The following is a 27,030-nucleotide window of genomic DNA, read 5'->3' on the forward strand; positions in this document are numbered from 1 at the left end:
TTTGTTGGCTGAGGCCACTGAGAAGGGAGATGTGACCTGCAAGTAGGCAAACTGGTTAGGACATTATTTTATCTCATATCTGGGATTTCAGGCTGTAATAAATGACTCAGGTTATTTGGAAATGAACCTTCCATGTGAAGTAAGTAGCAGTCATCTGTTGCCTTTGGTTTTATTCTATATGATCTAGAAAGATTTAACAGAGTAGTAACCTAGTGGAAGACACTCATATACTTAGCCTCTTTTGCACTATAGCTTTTTAAAATATAGTCTGAGAATTTACAAAATGCTCTTAAATGTATAATCTCATTTCATTCTAACAGCAACCTTGAAATATATTCTTTTCAAGTCTCTGATGAAGTTAAGTATACTAATTAGCCCAAAGTTTACCCTGGTTTCTAAGTGGCAGCTGGTATGTACCACACTACCTTGTATCTTTAAAACCTGTCTTGAAAGCTTCTAGAATATATGACGTATTTTAAAAATTTGCCGCACACTATACAGAGGCATTGTGTATATTCCATACACGAATAAGGACTTTAATAGGTATTAATTATCTTTGTCCCCAAATCTTTGCCTCGGAGGCCATCAAAAAGGCTGAGCGGGAGGTGGGCTGGGCTGGGCTGGGCTGGGCTGGGCGCGAGGCAGAGGCGTACACTGCGTCCTAGAGGCTTGGTGGGCTCACGTCAGGGTTCAACGTATGATTGAATGTTGCCCGAGAGGGAATGTGAGGGCAGGGAGGGTGTACAACGGAAGGGATTAATCTCGCGGTTTCGAGTAGGGAACAAGCCTCGCCCCTCCACCCGTTTCCCTTTCTCCGTGAAGACGGTTTGGGGCGGGTGGGGGAAAGCGCGTCCTCGAAGCGCTCTCGCGCTCCCGTTTCCCTCCCAGTGTGCGCGCTCCATCGCCTCTTCGCAACCCCAGAGCCCGGCGATGGCCGCGGGTGGGGACCGGGTGCCTGGAGGGCGGGTCCCACACCCCAGGTGGCCCACCCCAGGTATTAGACCCGCTTGGCGGGGTTGGGCTGGCAAGCCGGGCCCCCGGCCCCGCCGGCCACCGCCCCCTCCGTACGCCGCGCAGCCGCGCCTGGAGGGCGGGGCCGGGGCGCGCGCCGGGGCTCTGCACGCGGCGCCTCGGTCTAGGGCAGCGCGGGGCGGCCTCAGCCGGCGTCGCGCGCGCTGTGTGTGAGCGAGGTCTCGCGCGCGCGCTCGCGCGCGCGCGGACGGCAGGAGAGTGAAGGAGCGAGGAGCGGCCGGGTGTGGGTGTGTAGGAACGAGTGTGTGTGGGAGTGGGGGTTGAGGGCAAGCCAGAGCGACCGTGAGGCTGTGAGAAAGTGGGCGAGTGTGCGAGGGCGCCCGGCCTGGCTGCGGGAGCCGCGGTGGCGGTGGAGGAGGGAGGCGGCTCCCGGCATCCCGACCCCATCCCCCTTCTCGGACCTCCAGCCCGCGCTTCCCTCCGAGGCCCCAGCCGGGCTCAGCTGGCCGAGTGCAAGGGAGCAGCCGTCCAAGCCAGGTGAGCGGTCCGATCGCTTCCCTCCCCCGGTGTCGGGAGTGAGGTGGACGCGCGCCCGCCCCGTGACTCCCTCTCCGCAGCGGACGGGTTCGGCCGAATGGACTCGGAGGCGAGCGGGGGCTCGGTCCCCAGAGTGAACCGGGCTGTGCGCGCCCACCCGGGACCCGAGGTTTGGGAAGGCCGGGGGTCGCTTCAGAGCCTGACGCGATGGGAAGCGAGGCAGAACCTGGGCGGACTTGTCGGGTGTGCTGGGAGGGGATCGGTGATGCCTTGTGCGTGTGACTGGGAGGACCGTGTTGGAGAGGCAGCGATCTCAGGCGTGAAGTATGGTCTCCCTGTTTTGAGCGGTGAGGGGGGTGTGGTAACCCTGGGAATGTGCTGTGCTAACCTGTCCCCAAGAGTGTGGTCATCTCTGCTGCCCCTGCTTCCGTCAGACAAATTCCTGTGGTATGACCGAGGGAGGAGGATGTGGTGTTCTTCCTACAGTCATGATGTTTTTAATTCCATGTTTTCCTCCTTACGTGTAAATTTTAGAGCGTGACAATCATTCCTCTTTCCTTTGACAGCCCTCTGAATAAGAATGGGGTGACAAAATAATTGCCTGTTTTTTTTTTTAAAGCATTTGACCCTGATGCAACTTCTACCTCCTCCTTCTCCCCTTTAAAAAAGCCTAAATAGGGGCTAATTTCAGAATTACTTTACTAATTTATCCTTATGTATGATAGCAGATTTGTAATCCCAGTATTTTATCCCATTTGTGTTTATGAATAGAGATGGGGCGTTAATTCTGTCCTGTGAGTGGAGGAGTTATTATGCTAGCTGTGTTGGATGTAACTTACATGTGAATTTTCAGGGTGCTGTTTTCCCATTAATTACGGAATTGTTCCCACATCTTTGTGGAGTTGGGTTAAATGCTAAATCTGTATGGGAAGTATATGGGTAGCTTAGTATGGAAGATATTTCTTTTTTGTGGGCTTGACACGTTTATTATATTTATGGATGATTTTAATAACTGTAGCCGTTAAAATTTAAATGTTACTTAAATTTCATTTTAATCCTTTCCAACATTGGGTAGTTTAAAGGTCATTTTTTTTCTTTTTTTTAAACGATTCATTGTCAAAATAGTTTAAGATATTCATTTGGAATACAACACTGGAATTCCAGTCATAGAGATTTAACACTTATTTTTCTATCTTTTAGAATGAAAAAGTCTAAACAGTCATAGTTAAATTTTTTGTCTGATGGTTAATTGTGTTACCTGGTTAGTGTGTCAAAAGGGAGGAGGCCTATTTTGTTTTGAGGTAATCTTTTGTTTATTCCTTTCATCCTGGTTAGTGCTATTAATTTCCTTCTTTCATGTCATAGATTTAGTTGTTAGTTTGGCAACATGGCTGTTGATGTTTTTTTCTTTCTTTCTCTCTCTCTCTCTCTTTCTTTCTTTCTTTCTTGTCTTCTCTTACCCCTACCAGGTGCTGGAGTCTGCTTGTCAGGGAGGGGGGCAGTCTGTCATTCTGAGAACAGAGAGCCAAGAAGGGGAACAGCAATTTCAGTCACATACAATCTTCCACTCAGTCTAGAGCCACCTTTTTCTTTCCGACTGTCCCCCTGCAGGTGGTAAGGAGCTGCATATCTAACCTTTAGACTTTTGGCTACCAGTTAAAATCCACTTAGTTTCTGTGGGGATAGCTTTTAAATTTTTTTCTCAAGTTTCCTTAGAGCCCCTCTTGATAGCATCTAGAGGTGGAGGGGAGAGTGACATCAAGAAACTCCCTTTTTCCCCCCTTTTCATTCAGTTCCCTTTTCCTCTTCAGAGGGAAATTGCCAGCAACATCTTATAAATCCTCTACCCCTTCTCAGCCATATTGTGAAGAAACAGACTAAAGTGAACATTCTGTTTTCCTCTGACCAATGAACACCAAACAAGTTTCAGGCATTAGTTGGTTGGTGGCACAGGATGAACCAAATCCTTTAAAATATCTTCCAATTCTTCCTTTGCCTAATTTGTATCCACCTGGGATTTGCTACTGGGGTAAGTCACTACACTGATTTTTGTAAACTTCTTTCCACCCTTTGAGCTGAAAGACTGAACAACATGAACCCTGGAAGGGGTTGAGGGAAAGGGACAGAGCAGAGCGAGTTGTCCTACACTTTGGGAAGTAGCTTTTATCATTCCTTGGGGAGCAGGCATAGAGACCTAAACTGAGAGAAAATGGGTGAAGGAAGAACTTCTAGACCCACGAACAACATGTGAAGAGTGAGAGAAAACCAAACATAAAGTAAGGAGGGTGAGTTTTATTGTATGTTGCTTCCTGACAACTGTTTTGGGGGGTACTTTAGTGATGTGGATTTGTAGAGAGAATTTATGGCAGGTTAGTTTAAAAAGTATTCTCTGCAAGTAGGATTAAGTTATAAGCATATGAGAAAAGAGCCTTTGGAAATTGTAATAGTTATTTTAAAATCTGAGTTAGTAGATTGTGATAGGAATGATTTTAAAAAGTGTTTTTAAATGTTAGCTGTACTGGCATGTGCAGTTGTTTCAAGAGAGGTTGAATAGAGGAGATTAGGTACAGATGTTGGGGAAATTGTCTTTCATTACTTGGAATATTCCTGCTTGTCATATTAAGGGTTGTTAAGAAATAATATAGTACCTACAAAAATATCTGTACATAATGTATTTCAGAGTCATGTGCCATATGTATCTGTGTATGTGTTAGGTTTACAAAAAAGGGCTTTCTGGTTTCATAGTAATGAATGCCATGGTGTTATTTTCAATGTTTTCTTTTCCAGTTTTTTTTCCTTTTAAAATTGGCTTGGAGGACAAAAGCCACAGTGCTCGCCAGCTCTACTCCCTTAGAGCCTGATCTGCATAGAACCCATCTGCTTACATCTTTTTTCCTCATCTTACTAAAATTGTTTTTTTTCCTCACCAACTTTAATTGTTAACAAAGCTAATTATTTCAGGATCAGTTGTGTAGTAATGACGGAAAATAGCGTTTGGCTTGGTTGGGTTGTTTGTTTATAAGAAATAACAATTTTTGATAGCTATGTTTTGATCGAATGGGATCCACATTTGCTTGGTATTTAATGTTGAAAATAGCTATGGTTTTTTTGATGATCCCTTATGATTCAATTCAATATAGCAAACTCCTTAAATTAACTCCTAACCCTTGACTTTTGTGTGTCATATATGAGGTTCTATGTTGCCCACTGGGGATAACAGCAGATAATAAAATAGGGATTCTATCTTGATGGCATTTACAGTCCAATTTCATTGATCCCTGTACTTTCCATCTGTCAGTCAGTATCCCCAGCAATGTCTGGAGGAATCTACTAGATTCTTATATAAAGTGTGTACCAATTTGTGAATTGATGAATTAGCAAGACAAATTTGTGTAACCATTGATACACCCAATTCATTTTTACTACCTTTCTTTCAAAAATGGCATCACGTTATCAATTTGTGACCAAAAACAAATCCAAACCTAGCCCTTACTTAAATGTTTTTAATATAGTCAGCTCCTTATAGTACATTCTTCTCTCCCTCTCCCTCTCCCCTGTCCCCTCTCCCTCCTTCTCCCTCTCTTCCTCACTCCCTCCCTCCCTCCTCCTCCTCCTCCCTTCCTCTTTCTCTCCCTTCTTACACTAGCTCTTGGCTTCATGTTCTTCTTAGGAAGAAGGTCTCCACAATAGAACAAGGATTTGCTACATAAGATGAGATGGATTCTGTTACTGCTCTGCTGTCTCTTGTTTGACAGCATTTTAGACTTTGATACATCTTGAAAACTACATCTTGAAAATTCATGCAAGTTTACCCAAATAGTAACCTTTGAATTCCCTGATGCTTTGGAGTTATCAGTTGTTAGCCATATCTATAAAGCGTTCAGCTGGAGTACATTAATAGCTTTCCAACTCTTTTTTTCAAAGTAATATCCAAATGTTCAAAGAAAATTTGGCCCAACATTTAACATGTTAGATGAACTTTGAGCTATACAGTGCATTGTGTCTCGGGATCATTTTTCAAATCTTGTGCCATGTTCTAAAGATACTTTGATACAACATTCCTCTGTTAAGTGAAATTTTAAATCTGTTAAAATTAGAAATTTTATTTGCATTCTAGAGTTTAATAGGTTTTATGTACCACAGACTATTTTGGGAATTTTAGTAACTAAGCTACAGGTAATTTAAGTAACACCTTTTCTCACCTTTTAGTTGAAAATGTGTAAAAATTTATATGTTAATTTGCTTATGACCTGTTTTTCCTTTTCCAATTTTCCTTTCATTCTGGTAAAATACATACAACATAAAATTTACCATCTTAACCATTTTTAAGTACATAGGTTAGTGGTATTAAGTACATTCATATTGTTGTACAATCATCACCATATCCATCTTTGGAACTCTTTTCACCTTCCAAAACTCAAACCCTATACATGAAAAACAACTCCCCATTCCCCTAACCCGCCAGTCCCTGGCAGCCACCATTCTCCTTTCTGTCTCAATGAATTCGACTACTTTAGATACCAGAGCGTAATGTCCTCAAGGTTCATCATGTAGCATGCATCACAATTTAATTCCTTTTTAAGGAATAGTATGATATACTACATTTTGCTTATTCATCTGTTGATGTTTGGGTTGCTTCCACCTTTTAGCTATTGTGAATAATGCTGCTATGAACTTGTGTGTACAAATACCTCTTTGAGACTCTGCCTTCAGTTCTTTTGGGTATATACCTAAAAGTGGAATTGAATTGCTGGATCAGATGGTAATTCTATTTAAAAATTTTTTTTAAAGATTTTATTGGGGAAGGGGAACAGGACTTTATTGGGGAACACTGTGTATTTCCAGGACTTTTTTCCAAGTCAAGTTGTTGTCCTTTCAGTCTTAGTTGTGGAGGGTGCCGTTCAGCTTCAAGTTGTTGTCCTTTCAGTCTTAGTTGTGGAGGGCGCAGCTCAGCTCCAGGTCCAGTTGCTGTTGCTAGTTGCAGGGGGCGCAGCCCATCCCTTGCGGGAATCAAACCAGCAACCTTGTGGTTGAGAGGACGCGCTCTAACCTACTGAGCTATACAGGAGCTCAGTGGCAGCTCAGCTCAAGGTGCCGTGTTCAATCTTAGTTGCAGGGGGCAGAGCCCACCCTCCCTTGCAGGACTCGAGGAATTGAACTGGCAACCTTGTGGTTGAGAGCCCACTGGCCCATGTGGGAATCAAACCGGCAGCCTTCGGAGTTAGGAGCCACCGGGCTGGCCCCTCTATTTTTAATTTTTTGAGGAACCACCATAACGTCTCCTATAGCAGCTGCACCATTTTATTACATTCCCACCAACAGTTTGCAAGCCTTCCAGTTTCTCTACATCCTTACCAACACTGTTTTTTTTGATAGTAGACATCCTACTACTACTATGTGTGAAGTAGTTTCATGGTTTTGATTTGCATTTACCTAGTGATTGGAGATGTTCAGTATCATGTCTTACTCATGACATTTTAACATCAGATCATGTTTAGCTGTATGAGGGCTGGGACTATATCTATTTGTTTACCATGGTATTTTTTAGGTATAGTGCATTGTAGAAACTCAAATATTAATTGAATGTATTACTTAATTGAATGCTTAGTTTTGTGTATTTAGTAGTTCCTTTATTAGAGTCTTAGTTTATCTGGAGTTATGACTAATTTTTGCTTTTTGCGGGGGGAGGGATATGGAAATACTTCTCCAGGGAGGTTGTGAAAAGGATATAAAAGTTATTAAATCGTTAAATTTAAAATGATTATCTTATTAGTGTAAGAAGAAAGTCACACTTCTAAACAGTACCATTACTTGTTGACATGTGCAACCTTGATATCAAGGGAATAATTTCCTTTAGCTTTTGAGCTAAGTATGATAGAGTATACTTGTTAAGGTAGAGTTAGTGGTCTGTAATAAAGAATCCCCAAATGTCTTAGACGTAAGCAGGATAGCGTTTTGTTTCTTTCCCATGCAAAAGACGTAGTAGGCAGTGCAAGGCCATGGCACCACACAATTGTTAGGGATTCAAGTTCTGACATACAGCTCTGCTTTTCCTCGGGTTGACTCCTGTCTTCAGAGTCCAGCCGGTTGTTAGAGCTGTAGTCATAACATCCTCATTCCAGGTAGCAGGATGGAGGAAGTGCCGAGGGAGAGTACACGTCCTAAGTATGCTTCCTGGAAGTTCAGTGCAGTACTTTCACTAAGCTCTCATCCGCCAAAATTTAGTTATATGACCACATCTAGTTGCAAGAAAGCCTAGGGACAGCCTTTTAGTTACAGCCTTTTAGTTACATGGCATTGTATTCTGCTTAATGTCAGATATCTTATTACTAAGGAGTAAGTAGAAAACGGATATTGTGAGGCAAGTGGGAATCTCTGCCATAGAATGTGTGGAATTTGAAGTCACTCTGGGCTCTACCACTTTCTAATTGTGTGAATTTAGACAAATCAACCTCTCTGCTTTACTTGCTAAACGAAGACAATAATGTGTCAAAGGGATGGTTGTGAGGATTAAATGAGAAGATACAAAAAAACTGCCTAGCACAGTATTTGGACATATACTCACTGAAAATGTGAATTTATTTGCTTTATCCAAATTTCCTTTAATATCTTCCCTTTAATATCTAGGTATAGTAGAAAAGAGTCCAAAGAGAGCAGAAAACCTGACTCCTAGTCCTGCCTCTATTGTGATATCTTGGGCAGGCCATTTCTTTAAAATTGGATAATATATGCTTGTGTTCCTCACATAATTAATTATATGAGATTAAATGAGAAAATATATGTGGAAAGTATTTTTTGAACTGTAAATGGAGAATATGTTTAATCTTACCTGTGTGCATTGTTTTGCCTTTGTCCTGCACATATTTTTTTGTATGAAGAAGGGGAATTTATTATAGGCACTTGTCTATATATTCCAAAGTGTTGCCTTTCCTTACCTTCATGGCTTTTTCTGTTTCTGTATAAACACTCAAGGTTTACTATTATTTTTCTTCAGTCTTTCGATAAAAGGAACATATTGAATTTGGTTAGGAAAATGGTTATCCTTTCATTTTTCACCCATAATCATGTATATAGCTTTTAAAAAAGGGTGTTATAGGTGAAAGAGCTATAAGAAGGAGAGAGTAAACGTGTCATGTAAATTTTGGGAAATTAGGTGTTTGCTCCGTTTTTGAGGTATATACTCTTTTGAGTATAAGGAGGGTACCCTAGGGACTGTCATACATTCCTTTTCTGTCACTGGTAAAGTCAGTTTTGATTAATATCTAGCCTCCTGCTTTTGCTTTAACAGCATTTCAGCCTACCTTTAAGTTCATGTAGTAAAGAAAATGACATTTTATAAACTCAGAATATCTAAACAGCAATATTAAGTGGCATCTTAACTAAAGGATACAATTATATAGGAACTTAAATAAAGGATACAATTATATAGGAACCTAGTTTCGAAAGGACATTCTTTTTGTGATCATTTATTGATGAACATTTTTAGTGGGTAATAGGGTAACTGGACTAACACAATTATTTGGTTGTTTTTGAGACACTTCTGAGTTTTTAGACTTATCATTTATTTTCTGTATCTTTAAAAAAATGTACGAAAATCTCTCCTCTCGCCAAATGGCAGATGATTCTCCCTTTTCCCCATTTTTCCTCTTAATGTGTTTGTCTCTACCACTTATTCCCATTTTTTTTCTCATTTCTAACAGCAGTTCAGATCCACCTCTGATAGACTTTTGGATAAAGGACAGGAAAGGGTAAATTTTCATAGATATCCCAAATTGTATTTTGTTTTGTTTTGTTTGGAGGGAGTTGGAAATAATTGGAGACATAACTCATTGAGAGAAAAAAGGCTTGATAAACAGATCCTTGGTTAAATCTGAAGCATTACAAAGTTGGTGTTAAAAGGTATGATTTTATTATTAAGTCACATGACTAAAGGGGGTGGGGAATAGATTAATGTTAAGGAATTGGCTAGTGTGATTGTGGTGCTGGAAAATTCTAAATCTGTATGGCTGGCCAGTAATTTGGAAACTCAGGCAGGATTACTATGTTATAGTCTTGATGCAGAGTTTCTTCTCTGGGAAATCTCATTTTGCTCTTTAGTCCTTCAACTGATTGGATGAGGCCCACCCACATTATAGACGATAATCTCCTTTACTCAAAGTCAACTGATTATAGATGTTAATCACATTTACAAAATACTTTCACAGCAACATGTAGACTAGCAACATGTTTGACCAAACAATTGGGTACTCTTACCTAGCTAAGTTGACACGTGGGGAATTCAGGTGTTGGAGCATGTTTGTAGTGACTAAAAATAAAAATTCATTTTTTCGATTTCTCAACTGAGGCAGTAGTAGGTAGCATTAGTGAGGGATGTCCAGTAGGCACTTTGAAATTCAATTTAGAGCTCCTGGTTGGAGAGAGATTTTTAGTAAGTCAATGAAATATTCAGGTTTCAGTGATAATAGTTGAAACTTGTCTGAGGATGACATTTATAGAGAAAGGAGAGAAGGGCTTAAGAATGAAGGCCTGAGGGTTATGTACAGGAGAGCTATCAGGGAAAAAGAGTCACAGAAAGGGAGACTGGAAGGGTGACTACAGTTCAAGATACACATATTTATAAATCTGATACAACTTCTGTATTTCACATACAAGACAGAATGACGTCATTGGAAGCACATCTGTAGTAATTGCCAAATGTAGTAAATTTTAGTTTTTATATTAGTATTCATTTTTTTCTTTTCTAACCTTTATTCTTTTTCAGTCTTTTGATTCTGATTTCACATGCTATTCTTATCTGGATTAAAGAATTTTCCTAATAGTAAGAGGTATGTTAATATCTTCCAATGGTAGATTGTGATTGTGCTTTTTTCCTACCAGAATAATTACTACTGGGGAGGGGCCTCACAAGAAAAATAAATGAATCACTTTATTTATGACAGTGACTTTTTTAATGGTGTGCCTATCCAGAAGTTTGCATGAGAAAGCTATCTCTAATATAAAAGTAAATTCTCTCTGAATTTCTCTTTATTTCAAAAAAGCTACTTTAGTAGTTTACCAGTAGTATTTATTTGGTATCTGATATTTATGCATAACATTGTTTTCCTTTGATATTCTGGGGGAAATAAAGAAATGGAGGATGGAAATTAATTTATCTGAGTTTACATTCTAAGAGGAGAAATATTGTGCTTTAGTGTATATATATATATATATATATATATATATATAGACATTTGCAAATGCCGTATTTGTCTTACACTGTTGGAGAATAAACTCTGTATTACAGGTATCTTATTGGGTAACCAAACCTACTCCTTTAAATGTCAGAGGAAAAAAAGGAACCACTTTATTTTACAGGGGACTTTTTTTCGTCTTTTAAAATAATGAATATATTATGAACTTTTAAAGACTCAGGACAGTCATTTATTTGGTGTAGTTTTGGGCTCCTGGTTTGTAAATTTACTGGTACGCTTTTAACTTCTTAACAAGCTTTTTTGTTCTTTCTTTTTCCTTTATTTTAATGGGTAGGAAAAATAGCAAAGCAGATGTTTTAAAATAATAGTTAGGGAAGGAGGAGGCCATCAGAAGAGGTGCCAATCTGCTGGTCCCCTCCCAGCCCCACTGGAAGGTGTTCGTGACCAGGCCATGGGGGTGAGGATGGGGGTGGAAATGACAGGTGATGTGGAGCCTCTGCCTTTGGGTTTAGAGAGTCTTCATGGGTATGGTTAGATGTGAATCCCAATGGATCAGCCTTAAAAATGCAAGCAGCCACCACAACATCAGCCCTGGGCACCGAGGATGGCCAGCTGCTCGTCCTCCTGTGGAAACAGGAGTGGGTCATTGAGTGGAGAGATTGTGCCCTTTCATTCCCTGGCAATAAACTGGTCTCTGGAGATCACTGTAAAATATAGTGGATAAAAGACTCTTGACAGGTGTCACTTGATATCAGCACTAATGGAACTATAATTAACAAGCTGAAGGTTGTTAGAATCAAATGTGCCCTTTACAAACTGAGGATGTCATCTACTTGGTGTATAGTAGGAATAACGAGTTGGAACACAATGTGGCATACCTCTATGAATCTTTACATGAAAAACAAGACATTAACAATCTTTTGAGGCTGATAAAGAAAATGTATTCCTCATGACTAAAGATACCTCAATTTTAGGTGTGCTGATGACCCCTACAGCCTGCCAAATTACCTGCCACTTAGGTGGGCTTTGAGAAACCACAGCCATTGACACTAATGTCAGATCATCAATACAGCCTCTACCTCTTTCATAGAGTCTTCTTTTACAAGGTGAGAGCATTCCTCCAGTTCCAAATCCTAGGGTGCAGGCATCCCTTCTGAAAGGATGTGGTCCATTTATGGCAAATGGTGGTATCTGTAGCTTTGCTTCCACTCTCCCAGAGAGGGGTGTCATTTTCTTTGTTAGAACCCCAGGATCAAGAGAATTTGGAGCCCATTAAAAAGAGAAGGAAAGGAGATGGGGGAGCCCAATCTGAACATGCAGTTGTTTGTTACGTACCAGTGTAGAAACACCCAAACTTTATGCAGCTGTGAAGCCAGATGTGATGGAGACGCTCACGTGCATCATCTGTCAGGAGTTGCTGCACGACTGTGAGACTGCAGTCCTGGAGTGCTTTTATTGTTTGGCTGTAGAATCACTGGAAACACCATGTTGGGTTGCCATTGAGGCCTGTGCTTTTTCTGAGAGCCGACGTATCAGTATTGGCGGAATGTTCATGCTTCCCAGTTGCCAGTGGCTTAACATCCCATCCTGATTTCTGTTGGGAACTGCTGTATTCGTGCAATACAGTTTCATACAGTGAAATTCAATCGTATTGGTGAACAGACAATGTTCAAGAACTTAAGAGTCGGGGAGGCACTTAGATTAGAGTATTGGTGGTCAAGGACAGTGTTTTAAAAACTACCCAATATAAATATTTTAAGGGCATTTTTACAGTTCTCCTCTCGGGAAACTGGAGATCTCCACATTAGGTACTCTGGTGTGACTTTTCTTTTGTGGAGTTTTTCCTTCTGAGTGAGACCCTTCCTAGTAGGCTGAGAAGCTTTATAAGGGCCATGTCCTATCTTCCTAGTGTGTAAGAATAATTTGAGTTATTACCATATATCTAGCCTAGGGCTCAAGTGTATGTGTTCTTGACCACAGCTGTGGAACAAGGGCAAAGAGGGCCAGGAGGTTCTGGGCACAAGACATCCCCTCTGCTGGTTACTTGGGTCTCAGCCTGATGCATCACCACAGCTGAGAGTTTCTCCCGCTTGCTTTTCCACAGCTACAATCTCCTCTCTCTTGCACATCTCCCACATTATTTCTTCCCTGCTTTCCAGTGACTGATGCCTTTGAAGGCATGGGTCGTGGGGCAGGCATGGCAGGCCAAGGTTCCAGGTGTGTGTGTAGTAGTGTCTTTGTCCCACGATGTTCTGGTCTTAACCACTGTGTGCATCTGTGGAGCAGGCTCTTCTGGCTGAGACCCTGGGGAGGGACCGAATGGTGCATTAGGGACCAGTACCAGTTGCTGTGACGCTGGAAGCCATCCATCTGTATGACCACTGCTTCCTCTAGTTCTTCCACTTGTCTTTTCCTTCTATGTTTGCCAAGTTCTCTGGAATAATACCAGAAATTTTAGTTTTGAAAGCAAAAACTAGTTTTTTGTTGAAATAACCTGTTAACGTTTGTTAATAAAACTTACAACTTCGCTTCTTCTTAGGAAAACGATTTTTGACTATTGTCTTATAATGTAAAACTCTGAGAAGCAAAACTATTTGTTAAAAAAAAAGTCCTTTTTTGCATTCTAGTGAACAAGCTGTGTTTATTTTTTAAAAATCTATTTAAAAAAAGAATAAAAACACTGAATAAGCGCATGCTGTCCTGACGGAAATAAACAAATTTTAGTAAATGGACTTTGACATTTATTTTGGTTATTTAAAGTTTTTTCCGACATTCTCAAATTACTTATTTTGATTAAAGTTGCTGTGTAAATGACTTCAGTGTTGATGCTCATCCAGTAATATAGATGCTGTGCTATTTTCTCTTTTTACATACCCATAAATATGTTTATAATAAAATATACGTATAACAAAATAAGGGAAGAAAATTGAGTAGAAAACATAACATGAATAGACGTGGTTGGAGTTTGTAGTGGTGGGAGAGCTATAGGGACATACTGTCGAGATTGCAGTCTCATTTATTTTGTATGAAAAGGATTTGCATTTTTGGGGAGGGAATAAATTCATCAAAAGTAGATGATCATAGTAAAGTATATTTCTAGACAATATACGAGGCGTGATTGAACAATACGGTGAATGTTTAAATAAAAATTTATTACAGTAAAAGACACATTGCCACTAATCCTCAAAATACTCCCCCTTCGAACTTACTTATCCCATCATTCTTGCCACTTTCTGAAGCAGTTTTGGAAGTCCTCTTTCGTGAGTGTCTTTAGTTGCGCTGTTATGGATGCCTCGATGTCCTGAATCATTTTGACTTTGGGGAAGAGCCAGAAGTTGCATCTGGTGAATAAGGTGGATGAGAACACACCGTAATGTTTTTATTTGACAGAAATTGCCGTATATCAGAAACAATGTTGTCATGATGGAGGATGGTTTACTGAACATTTTAAAACACACCGTCTTGTCTCAACCATAGCTCACACCTGACTGACTGCACCGAACAAGTTGAAACTTGTCTCATACTGTTACTAAGGTTCGATGTGCCACTTCCTGTATTGAAGACCCCTGCCTTTCCATTTGATGGCACTCAGCAGCCAGCATTCACTGTATTTTTTTTATCACACCTTGTATACTATAGGGAAAAGCACTGAAAGTATCTGATAAGTGCCGGCTGTAATTAATTACAAAATTGCAGTGCTAAGCAGCTTTCCCAGTGGAAAATGGAGAAATATTATGAAAGGGGAGGTTGTCAGTTTCCATATTTCTAGTGGTGTAAAAATTTTTAATTTGAATGAAAGGGGAAAAGTCATAATATGCCATTATCCTGTTTGTATAGTTAGTACATGATCACAGCATTTATTTGTGTAAAAGCCAGCAATTAAGTAGATTTCTTAATTTGTATGTATATTTTCTCTTCCATCTAGGAAGGGTTTACAATCAGGAGGAAATAATCCAGGAAAAGGAAGAACACGCAGATCAACATGTGTAGCTCTGTGGCAGCCAAATTGTGGTTTTTGACAGATCGTCGAATCAGGGAAGACTATCCCCAAAAAGAGATCTTACGAGCATTAAAGACCAAGTGTTGTGAGGAGGAACTGGACTTTAGGGCCGTGGTGATGGATGAGGTGGTGCTGACAATTGAGCAAGGAAACCTGGGTAAGTCTGTACTAAGTAATTTTTTTTGGTTTTTACTTAGAATATGGTTAACTCCATGTTTCTGAATAATTATGACAAAGGAATTGTTAATAGCCTTATCATACTAAGTATTTTCTAATCTTAAGAAATGGAAACATCAGTATTTATTAAATCCTTTATTGCATTATTTAGTAAATAGTTGGGAGGGAAATTAAAGATAACTTACTAGTTTTCTTTCATTATTACTGTCTTCTAGTTTTAAAATACCTTGTTTATAACGTACTCCTAAGGGAATTTGTAATTTGTAATCCATGGGGGTCCTTTTAGTAAATGAATCAATTCACATGTGATTCCTACTGTTTTTTTCCCCCTTTTCCGCCTCCCCCTCCTACTTCCATTCAAACCGTTGTTTCTCAGTCTAGTTGTGTAGGACACAGCTCCCTGGCCCATGCTGGTATTATGAGCCTTGCGCTCCTCCTGGCTGAGGTGGTCGGTTGCTGGTCATTGGTCAGCAGCTCACAGCGGCTCACAGCAGTTCTCGCAGGCTGCCGGCCGGCTCACAATGGCTGCCGGCCAGTCATGCCGGCCACCGGCCACTCATGGCAGCACGTGGCAGTTCATGTCGACCCCTGTGTGCTCACGGCAGCCCAGCTCCAGGGAGAGCCATTGTTCACAATCTTAGTTGTAGAGGGCGCAGCTTACTGGTCCATGTCGAAATCAAACCAGCAACCGCGGCGTTGGGAGCACGGCGCTCCAACCACCTGAGCCACCAGGCCTATCCACTGTTTTTTTTTCTTTATAAAAAGTTTACACATATGGTATAAAAGACTAATAGGTTTTTTAATGGAAAAAAGAGTGCTAATGATTTGACTCAACTGATGATAAGTATGCCTAATATTTCATATTTTTTTTAGGATTATAAGGGGAAATACCATGGAAATGTATAAAAATTCCTTAGGAATAATTTTCAGGAATCTTTTACATCTTTGCTTTGGAAAGTTATGGCTTGTTACAGCTGAATTGGTCATTTCTGTTGTGGAGCATTATATGGTAGCATATAAGTGGCACTTTTGATTAACTTTCAGAAAATAACTTAATGGTTTAGTGATAGTGTTGGATATGGATATAAGTAAACCAAACACTTAAAATGCATTCTAGATCATTTACGTGATTTTGTGACAGGAATCATAATGAGGCCATGCATTTTAATTTCCTCAACATTAAAATGGAGAGATGGTTTTTGTGAGAATTAATATGCAAAGTACAAATCTGCTATTTTAGGGTAATTTCATTCATAGGCTAGTTAATAGATCCAGAATCTTGCATGATTAATAACATGATACCATAGATTTAAGTAAGTAGAATTTCTTAGGAAAATTCACTCTTTGTTCTCTGCCCTCTTAATATTTATTTATTTCATTCTCAGTACCTTTTAGCAGTTATTGCATCTTTAGAAATGACTGCTTTAGTAATGTTTCTAAGTTGTTGGAATTGAGTAACTAGTTACTACCTTCATAGAAAAGATAGGTGGCTATCTTTTCTACACATACATCAACACATATATCCTAGGATGCGTTTTTCTAATTGTGTAAAAAATATCATTGGGAATTTGCTGGGGGATTGCATTGTCTCTGTAGATCACTTTGGATTCAGTCCATTATTCTTTAATTTCTTTCAGCAGTGTTTTATAGTTTACATTGTACAAGTATTCACCTCCATAGCTAAGTAAATTCCTAAATATTTTTATTCTTTTTGATGCTATTGTAAATGGAATTGTTTTTGTAATTTCGTTTTTAGATTATTCATTGTGTATAGAAGAAATGAAGCTGCTTTTTGTGGTTGACTTTTTATCTGTTACTTTGCTGAATTTATATATTTGTTTTAACAGTTTTTTTTTGTGGAGTCTTTAGCATTTTCTCCATATATTAATAAGATTATATTATCTGTAAAAAGAGATAAGTTTACTTCTTCCTTTCCAATTTGGGTGCTTTTTATTTCTTTTTCTTGTCTAATTGCTCTGGCAAGAACGTCCAGTAGTATGTTAAATAGAAGTGATGAAAGCGGACATTCTTGCCTTTTCCCTTACCTAGAGGAGGCTTACAGTCTTTCACCATTGAATGTGATGTTTGCTGTGGGATTTTCATATATGGCTTTAATTACGTGGAAGTAATTTTCTATTCCTATTTTGTTGAAAGTTTTTATCACTAAAAGATGTTGAATTTTGTCAGATGCTTTTCCACATCATTTGAAATGATCATTTCTTTTTTCCCTTCATTTTGTTGATGTAGTACATTACATTGATTGGTTTTCCTATGTTGAATTCTTCTTGCATTCTAGGAATAAATCTCACTTTGTTACTGTGTATAATCCTTTTACTATGCTGCTGGATTCTGTTTACTATTGTTTTGTTGAGGATTTTTGCATCAGTGTTCATAAGGGATATTTGTGTAGTTTTCTTGTAGTGTCTTTGTCTGGTTTTGTTATCAGGGTTATGCTGGCCTCAGAATGAATTAGGAAGCATTCCCTTCACCTCAGTTTTTTGGAAAAGTTTGGGAAGGATTGGTATTAGTTCTTTAAATGTTTGGTAGAATTCTCCAGTGAAGCCATCAGGTCAGCTGGTCCTAATTTGTTGGGCTAATTCTGTCTCTTTAGCACTTCTTTTCCATTGTTGCATTAGTAGACAGACCTATCCCCAAATAACAAAGTTATTTCATATAATTAAAACATTTTAATTTATTCTCGACGTTTTTCTTAAATATTCCTCTGGAAGTTTTCTGTTAGTTAATTGCAAATGAAGGAGAAGGGAATAGTTTGAAAGCACCTACTATATACAAAACATAGCACTAGGCATCTTAGGTACATATATCTTTTCCCCCTCCTTTTCAAAATACCAGTAGGTTTATATATATATATTTCTTTGTTATACAAATGACGCAAACAGTATCAAAATATAAAAATGAAAGCAAATATCTGAAATTTTGTCATCTATAGATTGATCACACGTATACGTACATGGATTCATAACATACATGCTGTTTTTTAAATTTTTTTCACATGTCAAGGTGATTCACGTCTGTGTGCCAAGATACTGTAGTAGGCACTGGAGATGCAAACTAGAATAGCAAAATAGAATAGTCCAGGGGCTGGCCCGGTGGCTCAGGTGGTTGGAGGGCCGTCCTCCTAACGCCGAGGTTGTGGGCCAGTGAGCTGCACCCTCTACAGCTAAGATTGTTTGTTAACAACGGCTCTCCCTGGAGCTGGGCTGCCGTGGGCTACGGTGTGCTGCCACGAGCGTGCGGTGGCCAGCGTGAGTGGCTGGCAGCCATTGTGAGCAGCAGGAGGTCGGCAAGAGCTGCCCTGAGCTGCTGTGAGCAGCCAGTTGGTGACCCATGACCGACTGCCTCAGTTTGTGGGGAGCGCAAGGTTCATAATACTACCATGGGTCAAGGAGCTGTGTCCTATACAACTAGACAGAGAAAGAATGCTTGAACCGAAGTGGGGGTTAGGGGGATGGAGGGAAAAAAATAGAATAGTCCAACTGGTTCATGTCTTCTTTAACCAAAGTGGGTGGCAGGACATTATGCCAAAGTCAAAGACACAGATAGACACTAATTATTATAAAAGGAAGTATAGTGTGACATGAGAGAGTACACCAGTGGAATCTTGTTTAGGTACGGAGATCAGAGAAGGCCTTTTTAAGGAAGTGACTCTAAAAACCTGAAGGATGGGTAAGTGTTATCCAGGAGTAGAATGAGAGAAAGAGTATATGCGTTGCCCCTAGGTAGGATTTCTTTGCCATAAATTCCTAGAAGAGGGTATCACTTTTCATTGCCAAACTCCTCCAGAAAGGTTGTACTTATGTGCCTCTTTCCAATATTCTCTCCAGTGTGATTGTTATCATTTTGATGTTAATTAGACAAGGAATGGCCCAGGTTGAGTTGCTTTCTGTTTTAATCTTTTGGAAATTTGGGCTGTGATTCCCAACCCAGCTGGACAGTGGGATATACAGTTGGGTATTTCCTTAAGTCAGAAAATAAGTTGTTAAGTATTCAAAGGAAAAACCTTTACTGTCTTCAGTCATCAGGAAGAAGTATCTTTAATGAACTCAGATCTTCTCCCCCAGCCTTCCGCCTATTATCAAAGTAGTTGGGAGCTTGATTATATTTAGTCTGCATGCTAAATTAGTCTACAATTTTGTTATTAATTCTTCAGTGAGATACCTGAATAAAATTTTATCTTCTCTGCCAGTACCAAGTGATTATACCTGTCTTATCAGTGTTTACCTGTCTTTTTCCAAAGTATTTCAGGAAAGTGAAGTAATTGGATTAGTTGTACCTCTAATACTTTAAATTCTTTCACATTTAGGGATCAAATTGCTCTTGGAAATAGCTATAGTTTTATATGTGATGCTGAGTATTACAAATTAGGGTATAGCTGTATGAATAAAACTCACTATGATAAATTACAGACAGATGCAGTGAGATAAACTGGGAAATGTGACATTCTTGCAAATAAACAAGCAGGTCCTTATTTATAAGTGCCATGTCAAAGTAATTCCTTTCATTATTTATTGTTCCATAGCTTTCAGTTTATATTTACTACTACTTATATTTATTTAAAATTATATGGTTATATAAATATGTTTATATTTCTCTATTTTTATTTATATTTATTTATAGGTGTATTCAGAAAGTTTTGATATCATGCAGTTGTGATTGCTAAAAGTTGGGTAGAACAGATTGACATAAACAAGTATTTATCTTTAATGTGGAGCCACTGTTAAAAAGGTTTACCCTTTTTCAAAGTGGACCACGGGCTCGACATTTAAAAGGTTTGCCTACATTACAGGATGCTTTGCTCTCTCTCTCCCCTCTTGTACAGTATGTTGCTGTTAGAAGACTGCAGTAAATTTTTATGTCTAGCTTCATTAACAGTTACTTAAATTACATATTTCCTCACTTCTGTATAGCTTTTCTTTACCATTTCAGTAAAGATTGCTATTATATTTTATGTATGAAGAAACTATAATAATAAGGTTGGATATAGTATCTCAGCTTTTAATTTTCAAATCACATTAGGATAATAGTAAGGAAAATAATTTCATAAACACAAGTTTTCATGCTAAATTAGCAAAATAGAAGACTATCATCTTGTTTTTAATACTGAATCCGTATGCATCAAATACTAAATAAACCAGAAATATTTGATCAGGATTGAGGACAAAAGCGTTCTTCCAAGTCCTATTGCTAGTAACAGTTATCATGTGTCAGCAACCTCCTCTACCCCACTATTGTAAACTGAGAGTAATTGAAAGCCACTAACAATTACTAAGGACTTACTGTGTGTCAGTCAAGTACTTTAGATGTTTCCCCTCCCCCCCATCCTTCTCAGAACTTATCAGGTGTGGCTAGGATTTTATCCCAAGGTTCAGATTCAGAGTATCTTGAAAAGTAGGTGCTCAGCAAATGTTTTTGAATGACTAAAATGACTAGATAAATGGATGAATCCCTTAAGGGTATTTTGTCTTTTTGTTTATCAATTTCATGAAGTATTTCTCCTAAGCCAGTTTTTTAACTATCTGTAGAGAAGCTAAAGAGAATGTACGTAAACATGCAGAGCTTGCATGTTTAAGCATTTATAAATAAAATCTAAGGAGATGTATTATTTTAGCTAGTGACATCAGTGTTCTCTAAATTTGGTATGTCTTTCTTCCTTTTGCCAACTTTTGGCATAGAGTTGGTTATCTTGACCTCAAATTCTGTATTTTATAATGGTACTTACAAAAAAAGCTAACCAGTCATTACCTTCCATAAAAAAATGCTTTAAAAATGGATAGCCATAATGATTGTGCTTGTTTGCTTGCTTTCTGTTTTCCCTTTCTCTTTCTCCTTTCTTTCCTTTCTTGTCAAAAATTTTTTATTCAGTTAATTGAATTAAAAAAATTAGTTCATCCATTTTCTCTCTTTTTTTTAAACACATGACTGTCAGCTGCAATGCAGTAATCCTCAGTGATAATGAGGAACACTGTTATAGTAGTCTTCCTTTTGTTTCTTTCTGTACCAACTGATGAAGGTCTGGGAAAGGAATTTTATTGATTCCTCATCATTCCCAATAGAACTTACCTGTGAAGAAAAAAATTTGTCTCTGCCTGGGATTGATAGCTAAATAAGACTTAGAAACAAATTGGAGGGGAAAAGGATTACTGAGAGTGTTAAAGAGGGATATTTTGATGGGAAATACAAAATATATCTTGTTAGGAAGCAGCCAAGCAGATAGGAAAGGCATATATATTCTTATAAGAATGGATTCTTAAAGAGTGGCATTTGTTAAGAGTGTCCAGGAGATCAGTAGCAGAGTCATAAGAGATGTTACTTTGCCTATTTTGGCTCACATTCATCTGTACCTTCCCTTCTTTCCAGCCTTGGATCACCTTCTCATTGCCTAGAATAACAAAGTGTTTCTGTTACTGAAGGCATTGGATTTCTTTCCATCCTCAATAATACCCATAGTGTACAATGCAGATCTGACTGCCTTGGGTAGAGTAGTACTCCTATAGTCCCATTTTTCTGGTGGCAGCAGATAGGTTGTTGCTACTGGAGGTATGTATTGAGCATGGAACAGTTTCATTGCTTTCTTTACCCCATTTCTTAAAAAGAGCAAAAGCTGTCTACAGTTTAGGGAAATGAGAAGATAATGTAATAATGGTTGAATTTTCTTGACAGTTGATGGCTTCTCTTTTCCTGATCACTCAAGCTTTTCTCAAAATTCAATCTTTTTGTTACCTCTGTTTTATTTAGTGAATTTGATCATTCCCCCTTGATAATACTGACTTTTCTTATCTTTCATAATAGTACTTACCATTAGATTTTTCTTGTTTTTTGACTGACTTTTCCTCAGGTTTTTGCTTCCTTATTGACATCCACCAAATCTTGGTTCTAGGTTTCTCTGTTTCTTCCTTTTGTTTTTCAGTCTGTATATCCTGATTTCTTTAGTGATTACATCTTGGGCTGATTCCAATAAATAAATAAACACACACAGACACACACACACATTCCATAGTATCAATATGAATTATATATGCACATATGTAATAGTTCCGATCCATATTTCAACTATTACAGAGTAGTTCTACTTTGTCCTTATGTTATCACCAAAATCTTTCATATTTAGATGCAAATTCAGCATCTTCTGTTCTAAATTGGCTTCCCTTTCCAACTTTCTCATTCTCCATAGCCTAGTCTCACACTTTTCACTTCCAATCTGGTCACTAGGTTTTTTTTTTCCGATTAAAAATAATAGTAATACTCTTTAGCTTTTTTTGAGTGACTGTTGAGGCAAATCACTGCCAAAGCCTAAGGAATGAGAACGTGCAGGATTGCAGAAATCTGCTGTTGCTGATCTCAAGATGCCTGTAGCAGCACAGTGAAGGATTGTAAGGAGAATGCCTAAAGCCACTGGCGAAACCTCACATCTGCCTGATGACCATGTACCTACCCAGAGCTGCCTCTGGAGAACAGTGACTTCCACTTTAAAATTTTGTGTAATTGTTTCTCATTGGATTCTCTAAACGGAATCCTGTTGGCAAAGGAGCATGGAAATGTTTCTAGCCCCTGCCCTAACGGAGAGATTAAAAGATGGGGGTGGGGTAATAGTGTGAGGTGTCAACAGGTAATATTCAGCACACACCCTCAGTTACCTTAGTCAGAACAGATGAAAACTCTTTAACTCAGAATTTGTGGATCCAGCAATTCCACTTCTGAGTATTTACTTGAAGGAAATGAATGAAATCACTATCTTGAAGATACACCTGCACTCCCAAGTTCATTGCAGCATTATTTACAGTAGCTAAGACATAGAAATAACCTAAGTGTCCATTGATGGATGAACGGATAAAGAAAATGTGTGTACATAATGGAATATTATTTAGTCAAAGAAAAGAATGAAATCCTGCCATTTGTGACACATTGATGGACCTTGAGAGCATTGTGCTAAATGAAATAAGTCAGACAACGAAAGGCAAATACTGTATGATCTCACTAATATGTGGGGCCAAAGTCCTTGATACAGAGAACTGTTTGGTGGTGGCCAGAGGTGAGGGTGGGGTGGAGGAAATGGGTGAAGGTGGTCAAGAGGTACAAACTTCCAGTTATAAGATAAGTAAGTTCTGGGGATGTAATGTTCAGCATGGTGACTGTAGTTAACAATACTGTATTTATATTTAAAAGTAGCTAAGAGTAAATCTTAAAAGTTCTCATCACAAGAAAAAAATTGTTAACTATGTGAGGTGATGGATGTCAACTAAATTTAGTGTAGTGATCATTTCACAATATATACAAATACTGAATCGTTATGTTGTACACCTAAAACTGATACAATGTTATATATTGAATATATGTCAATAAAAATTTGTGACTTTGCATGTTTGACACCTTAACTGACCAACCTTATCTTTTATATCAGTACAAGTTGTAATTGAGGCAGACATTGTTCTTCTTGTTCTTTTTGTTCTGTGACTTCAGCTACTCCCTTACATCTGAAGTGTCTTTCTCTTTTCTTTAAACATACAGTATCTCAAGGCTTATGCCATAAGTCAGCTGTTACCTGTCACCAATCTTTCCTGTATCAGGACTTCTACCATGTTTAAAAGCTAATGTTATAAAAATTAATACATAGAGTCTCTCCCACTAGAATGAAAGCGTCTTGAGAGCAAGGGTCTGTTACGTAAAATTTCCCAGGGCCGGAAGACTGGAGAAAGGCTGACAACTGTCGTATAACATGGTGTTCATTAAGGGAACTTATTTATGAGGCATGTCATGGCAGGCACTATAGGATGATATAGGACAGAGCAGGATGGATAGGGATACTGGGGCATAACTTGTCCCAGATGAGGGGAAAATGTCTTACGTACTTGATCTGGGGAGGGCCAGGGCGTGTTACAAGAACCAGCATGCCTAGGGCACAGGGGAGGGGTCGGGCACTTTCTGAAGGGGTTTAGGGGAAGCAGTCTCTGTTCGGGGCCAAATCTAGCTCAAGGGTCAGATTAGCAGTTAATCATGTCATGGCGCAGTCTCCTCCACAGGACCTTATCTGCCTTATTTACCAATTTATTACCAACTTTTAGAAAATAATCTGATGCATAGTAATTGCTTCATATTTATTGAAAGAATGAATGCCCATGAATAAGAGATTGATCATATGGTATATCTATAAAATATAATTCCATTTGGTCCCCTAAAAAAAAAAGTGAAGGGAATAAAACTATATATGCACTGACATAGAAAGATGTCTGTGGTATAATTTTAAGTAAGTGAAAGAAAGTGACATAAAATAATATAAAACACTTCATTTTTCTAAAAGTTACATTTTTTTTTTCTATACTAAGATTAATGGTGGGGAAAATACATACTAAGTATTAACACTTAAGTACCTGTGATGTTGAATGGGCGGTGAATACGTTATATCTTTTTGTATTTGAACTTTTTAAACAAGTATATCTATTATTTTTTAATGAAAATAGGTGTTAAGGATTATCTCATATAAATACCTTGTTTCATTACTGGGGAACTCTTTAAATAGAATGGTATTGGATAAAATTACAGAAACTTCTTTTTTTAAACTATTCTTTTCATTATGATATCAGACGTCCTCACTTAAAAAAAGAACATAAAGAAAATAGAGAATTGCATAGAGAAAAATGTTAGTTTCCCATTCTGCCTTCCTCTTCCTGCCTTGCCACCCACTCAAACTCAGAGAGAAGCCATTTACATCATTTACTCTTGCATACATTTTCTCTGCATATGTAAACACAGGTAAAACTTATTCTCAGATTTGCTTTTTTTAAAAATTCAACATCTGAACATTTTTCCATCTCTGAACACAGAGATTTATGACATTCTTTTTAATAGCTATGCAGTATTTAATTGTATTGACATGTACCATAATTTATTTAACCAGTACAGAAGTTTATCATTAAATTTTCTTTTTTCTTACAAAGAAATATAATTTAAGGAGGGATGTCTCTTTGTCCCAATGAAATGTCAACAAAATAGTACATTTAGTTTTGTGACTCAAGCTTTGATATGCTTCTATTCCTCTATTTTATTGCATATTTCATTTTAATGGTTTTGGCTTCATTCCTATGTATTTCAGGTCTGCGGATCAATGGAGAACTAATTACTGCCTACCCCCAGGTGGTCGTAGTGAGAGTACCAACCCCTTGGGTGCAGAGCGATAGTGACATCACTGTTTTGCGCCATCTAGAGAAGATGGGATGCCGTTTGATGAATCGACCTCAAGCCATCCTGAATTGTGTTAATAAGTTCTGGACATTTCAAGAGTTGGCTGGCCATGGTGTTCCTCTGCCAGATACTTTCTCTTATGGTGAATTCACTAATAAGTCATAACCTAACTTTTAGAGAACTGATTGTTTTGAAAGCACATTAAACTAATAGGGTTATGTGATACAAGGAAATTTGTGAGCATGAAAGAACTTCTTACAGAAGTGATTTTCAGTTTTAACAAACTGGCAGTAGAATTATGAATCACGTTCTAATATTTAATTCCATGATATGGGTAGAACAGACTTAGCAAACTTTTCCTGTAAAGGGCCAAATAGTAAATATTTTGCGCTTTCCAGGCTATAAATTCTGTCTTGTGAGACCTTCAGTAATGCTGTTCTAGTGTGAAAGCTGCTAAAGAAAATGCTTAAACAAATGAATGTGGCTGTATTCCAATAAAACTTTATTACAAAAAAGGCAGTGGGCCAAATCTGTCCCACAGGCCTTAGTTTGGCAGCTCCTAAAAGATAATAGAATTTGATGACGTCTCTAATATCTGTTTATCTTTATTACCATTTTCATGATAATTCTTCATAAATATTTTCTTATTTCTTAAGACGATACTATTTTGGGTATGCATTCTGATTTGTACCAGTACTTCTTTAAAGTACAATAAAAATATCACAGCAATACCGTATTGCTATAAAAGCTTCTAGCGCTTACTCTTTTTATATTTATCTGGTCACATATCAGTAGCAAAGAAGTCAGAAACGGGCACAGGTTACTGGACCACACTTTGAGTAGCATTGCTATAAACAATATTACGTTAATGTTTTCTACCTTTCCAGTTCTTCTATTTCGGAAAGGATAAGATTTACTATAAATCAGTACAGTTTTTTTAATAGATATTTCTACAAATAAATGTCCCTGTCCTCCTCTTATTTTTAATATTCTTAAAAAGGGAACTCTCCAAGTCTGTATGGCATATGTGATACAATTGGCTGTTTTTAGCACTTGCACAAGAGACAATATGAATAATTTGAGAATTTTATCTTTCTGATACTTTTGGGATGTTGTTGCTTATATCATGGGTCTATTATTCTCATGTTAAGAGGATGGAAAGGAGAAAAGGTTTAACCAAATTAAATATTACCTGTGCTCTAATAGTGAAGGTTTAAAATTTGGGGACTGAATTATCTTAATTTCTCTAAGCTGCAAATTTATGGCATTGCAGTTGTTTAATGAACTGTTTCCTGGTTTAATTTTTCTGTATCACCATGGTATTTTTTTTTATAATTACAATCCAATTTTGCTACTTGTGTCATTCGTTCTTGGGCAATAAAAACAGTAAGAGGCAAGATTTAACACACAGGTACTGAATAGCTCAGTGTAGAAACAACTCTGAATAATAATGGAGATAAGAAAATTTAATTTGTATATTTGAGAGAGGGGTGTGTGTGTGTGTGTGTGTGTGTGTGTGTGTGTGTGTAAACGTGTGTACACATGCACATACATGCACATGCAACATCTTCGATCTTGGATGAGTCTTCTGAACTGACTCATTTTTCTGTTTCTTAATCCAAACAGGGAATCGAATATACTAAAGTAGACCGTGGGGTTTCTATTATTTGTATGGTGGAAGTATAAAGGATAAAAATGTGAAAAATGGTATAGAATTAGGAAAAATTGTTTTAGCTGAAGGATACTTAATTTCTTTAGGTTGGATATTAGAATATTTATAATTTAAGGTAGGTTTTATCTATTTTAAAAGGCGTGGTTGCTTTAAACTGATGTTTAACTGTGCTTTTGACTTTTATTTATTGCTTTCTCCAAGAAAAACAAAATTTAGTCATCAGGTCCTTACCTTCTACCTCCCTTGTCTGGCTGACCTTAGTGTAGATAAAATTCATCACAAAA

At 38.2% G+C, this 27,030-nt stretch overlaps 1 protein-coding gene across 10 annotated transcripts in view; it reads left to right on the forward strand.

Moving 5' to 3' along the window:
• Positions 1-1,122: 1,122 nt before the first annotated feature.
• RIMKLB (ribosomal modification protein rimK like family member B) overlaps positions 1,123-27,030 on the forward strand; it is a 41,149-nt gene continuing 15,241 nt past the window's right edge. For 2 of the 10 annotated variants that reach the window (XM_033117330.1, XM_033117331.1), the window contains exons 1-4: positions 1,180-1,509; positions 2,979-3,794; positions 14,626-14,857; positions 24,986-25,216. In XM_033117330.1, coding sequence (XP_032973221.1) covers positions 14,683-14,857; positions 24,986-25,216 — 406 coding nt within the window. In that variant the 5' untranslated portion in view covers positions 1,180-1,509; positions 2,979-3,794; positions 14,626-14,682. Of the gene's footprint in view, positions 1,510-2,978; positions 3,795-10,270; positions 10,335-11,674; positions 11,807-14,625; positions 14,858-24,985; positions 25,217-27,030 lie in introns of all 10 variants that reach the window. The other 8 variants (XM_033117322.1, XM_033117323.1, XM_033117328.1 and 5 more) reach the window with 6 other exon arrangements.

This window comes from Rhinolophus ferrumequinum, chromosome 10, assembly GCF_004115265.2.
Source record: "Rhinolophus ferrumequinum isolate MPI-CBG mRhiFer1 chromosome 10, mRhiFer1_v1.p, whole genome shotgun sequence".
Lineage (NCBI taxonomy): Eukaryota > Metazoa > Chordata > Mammalia > Chiroptera > Rhinolophidae > Rhinolophus > Rhinolophus ferrumequinum.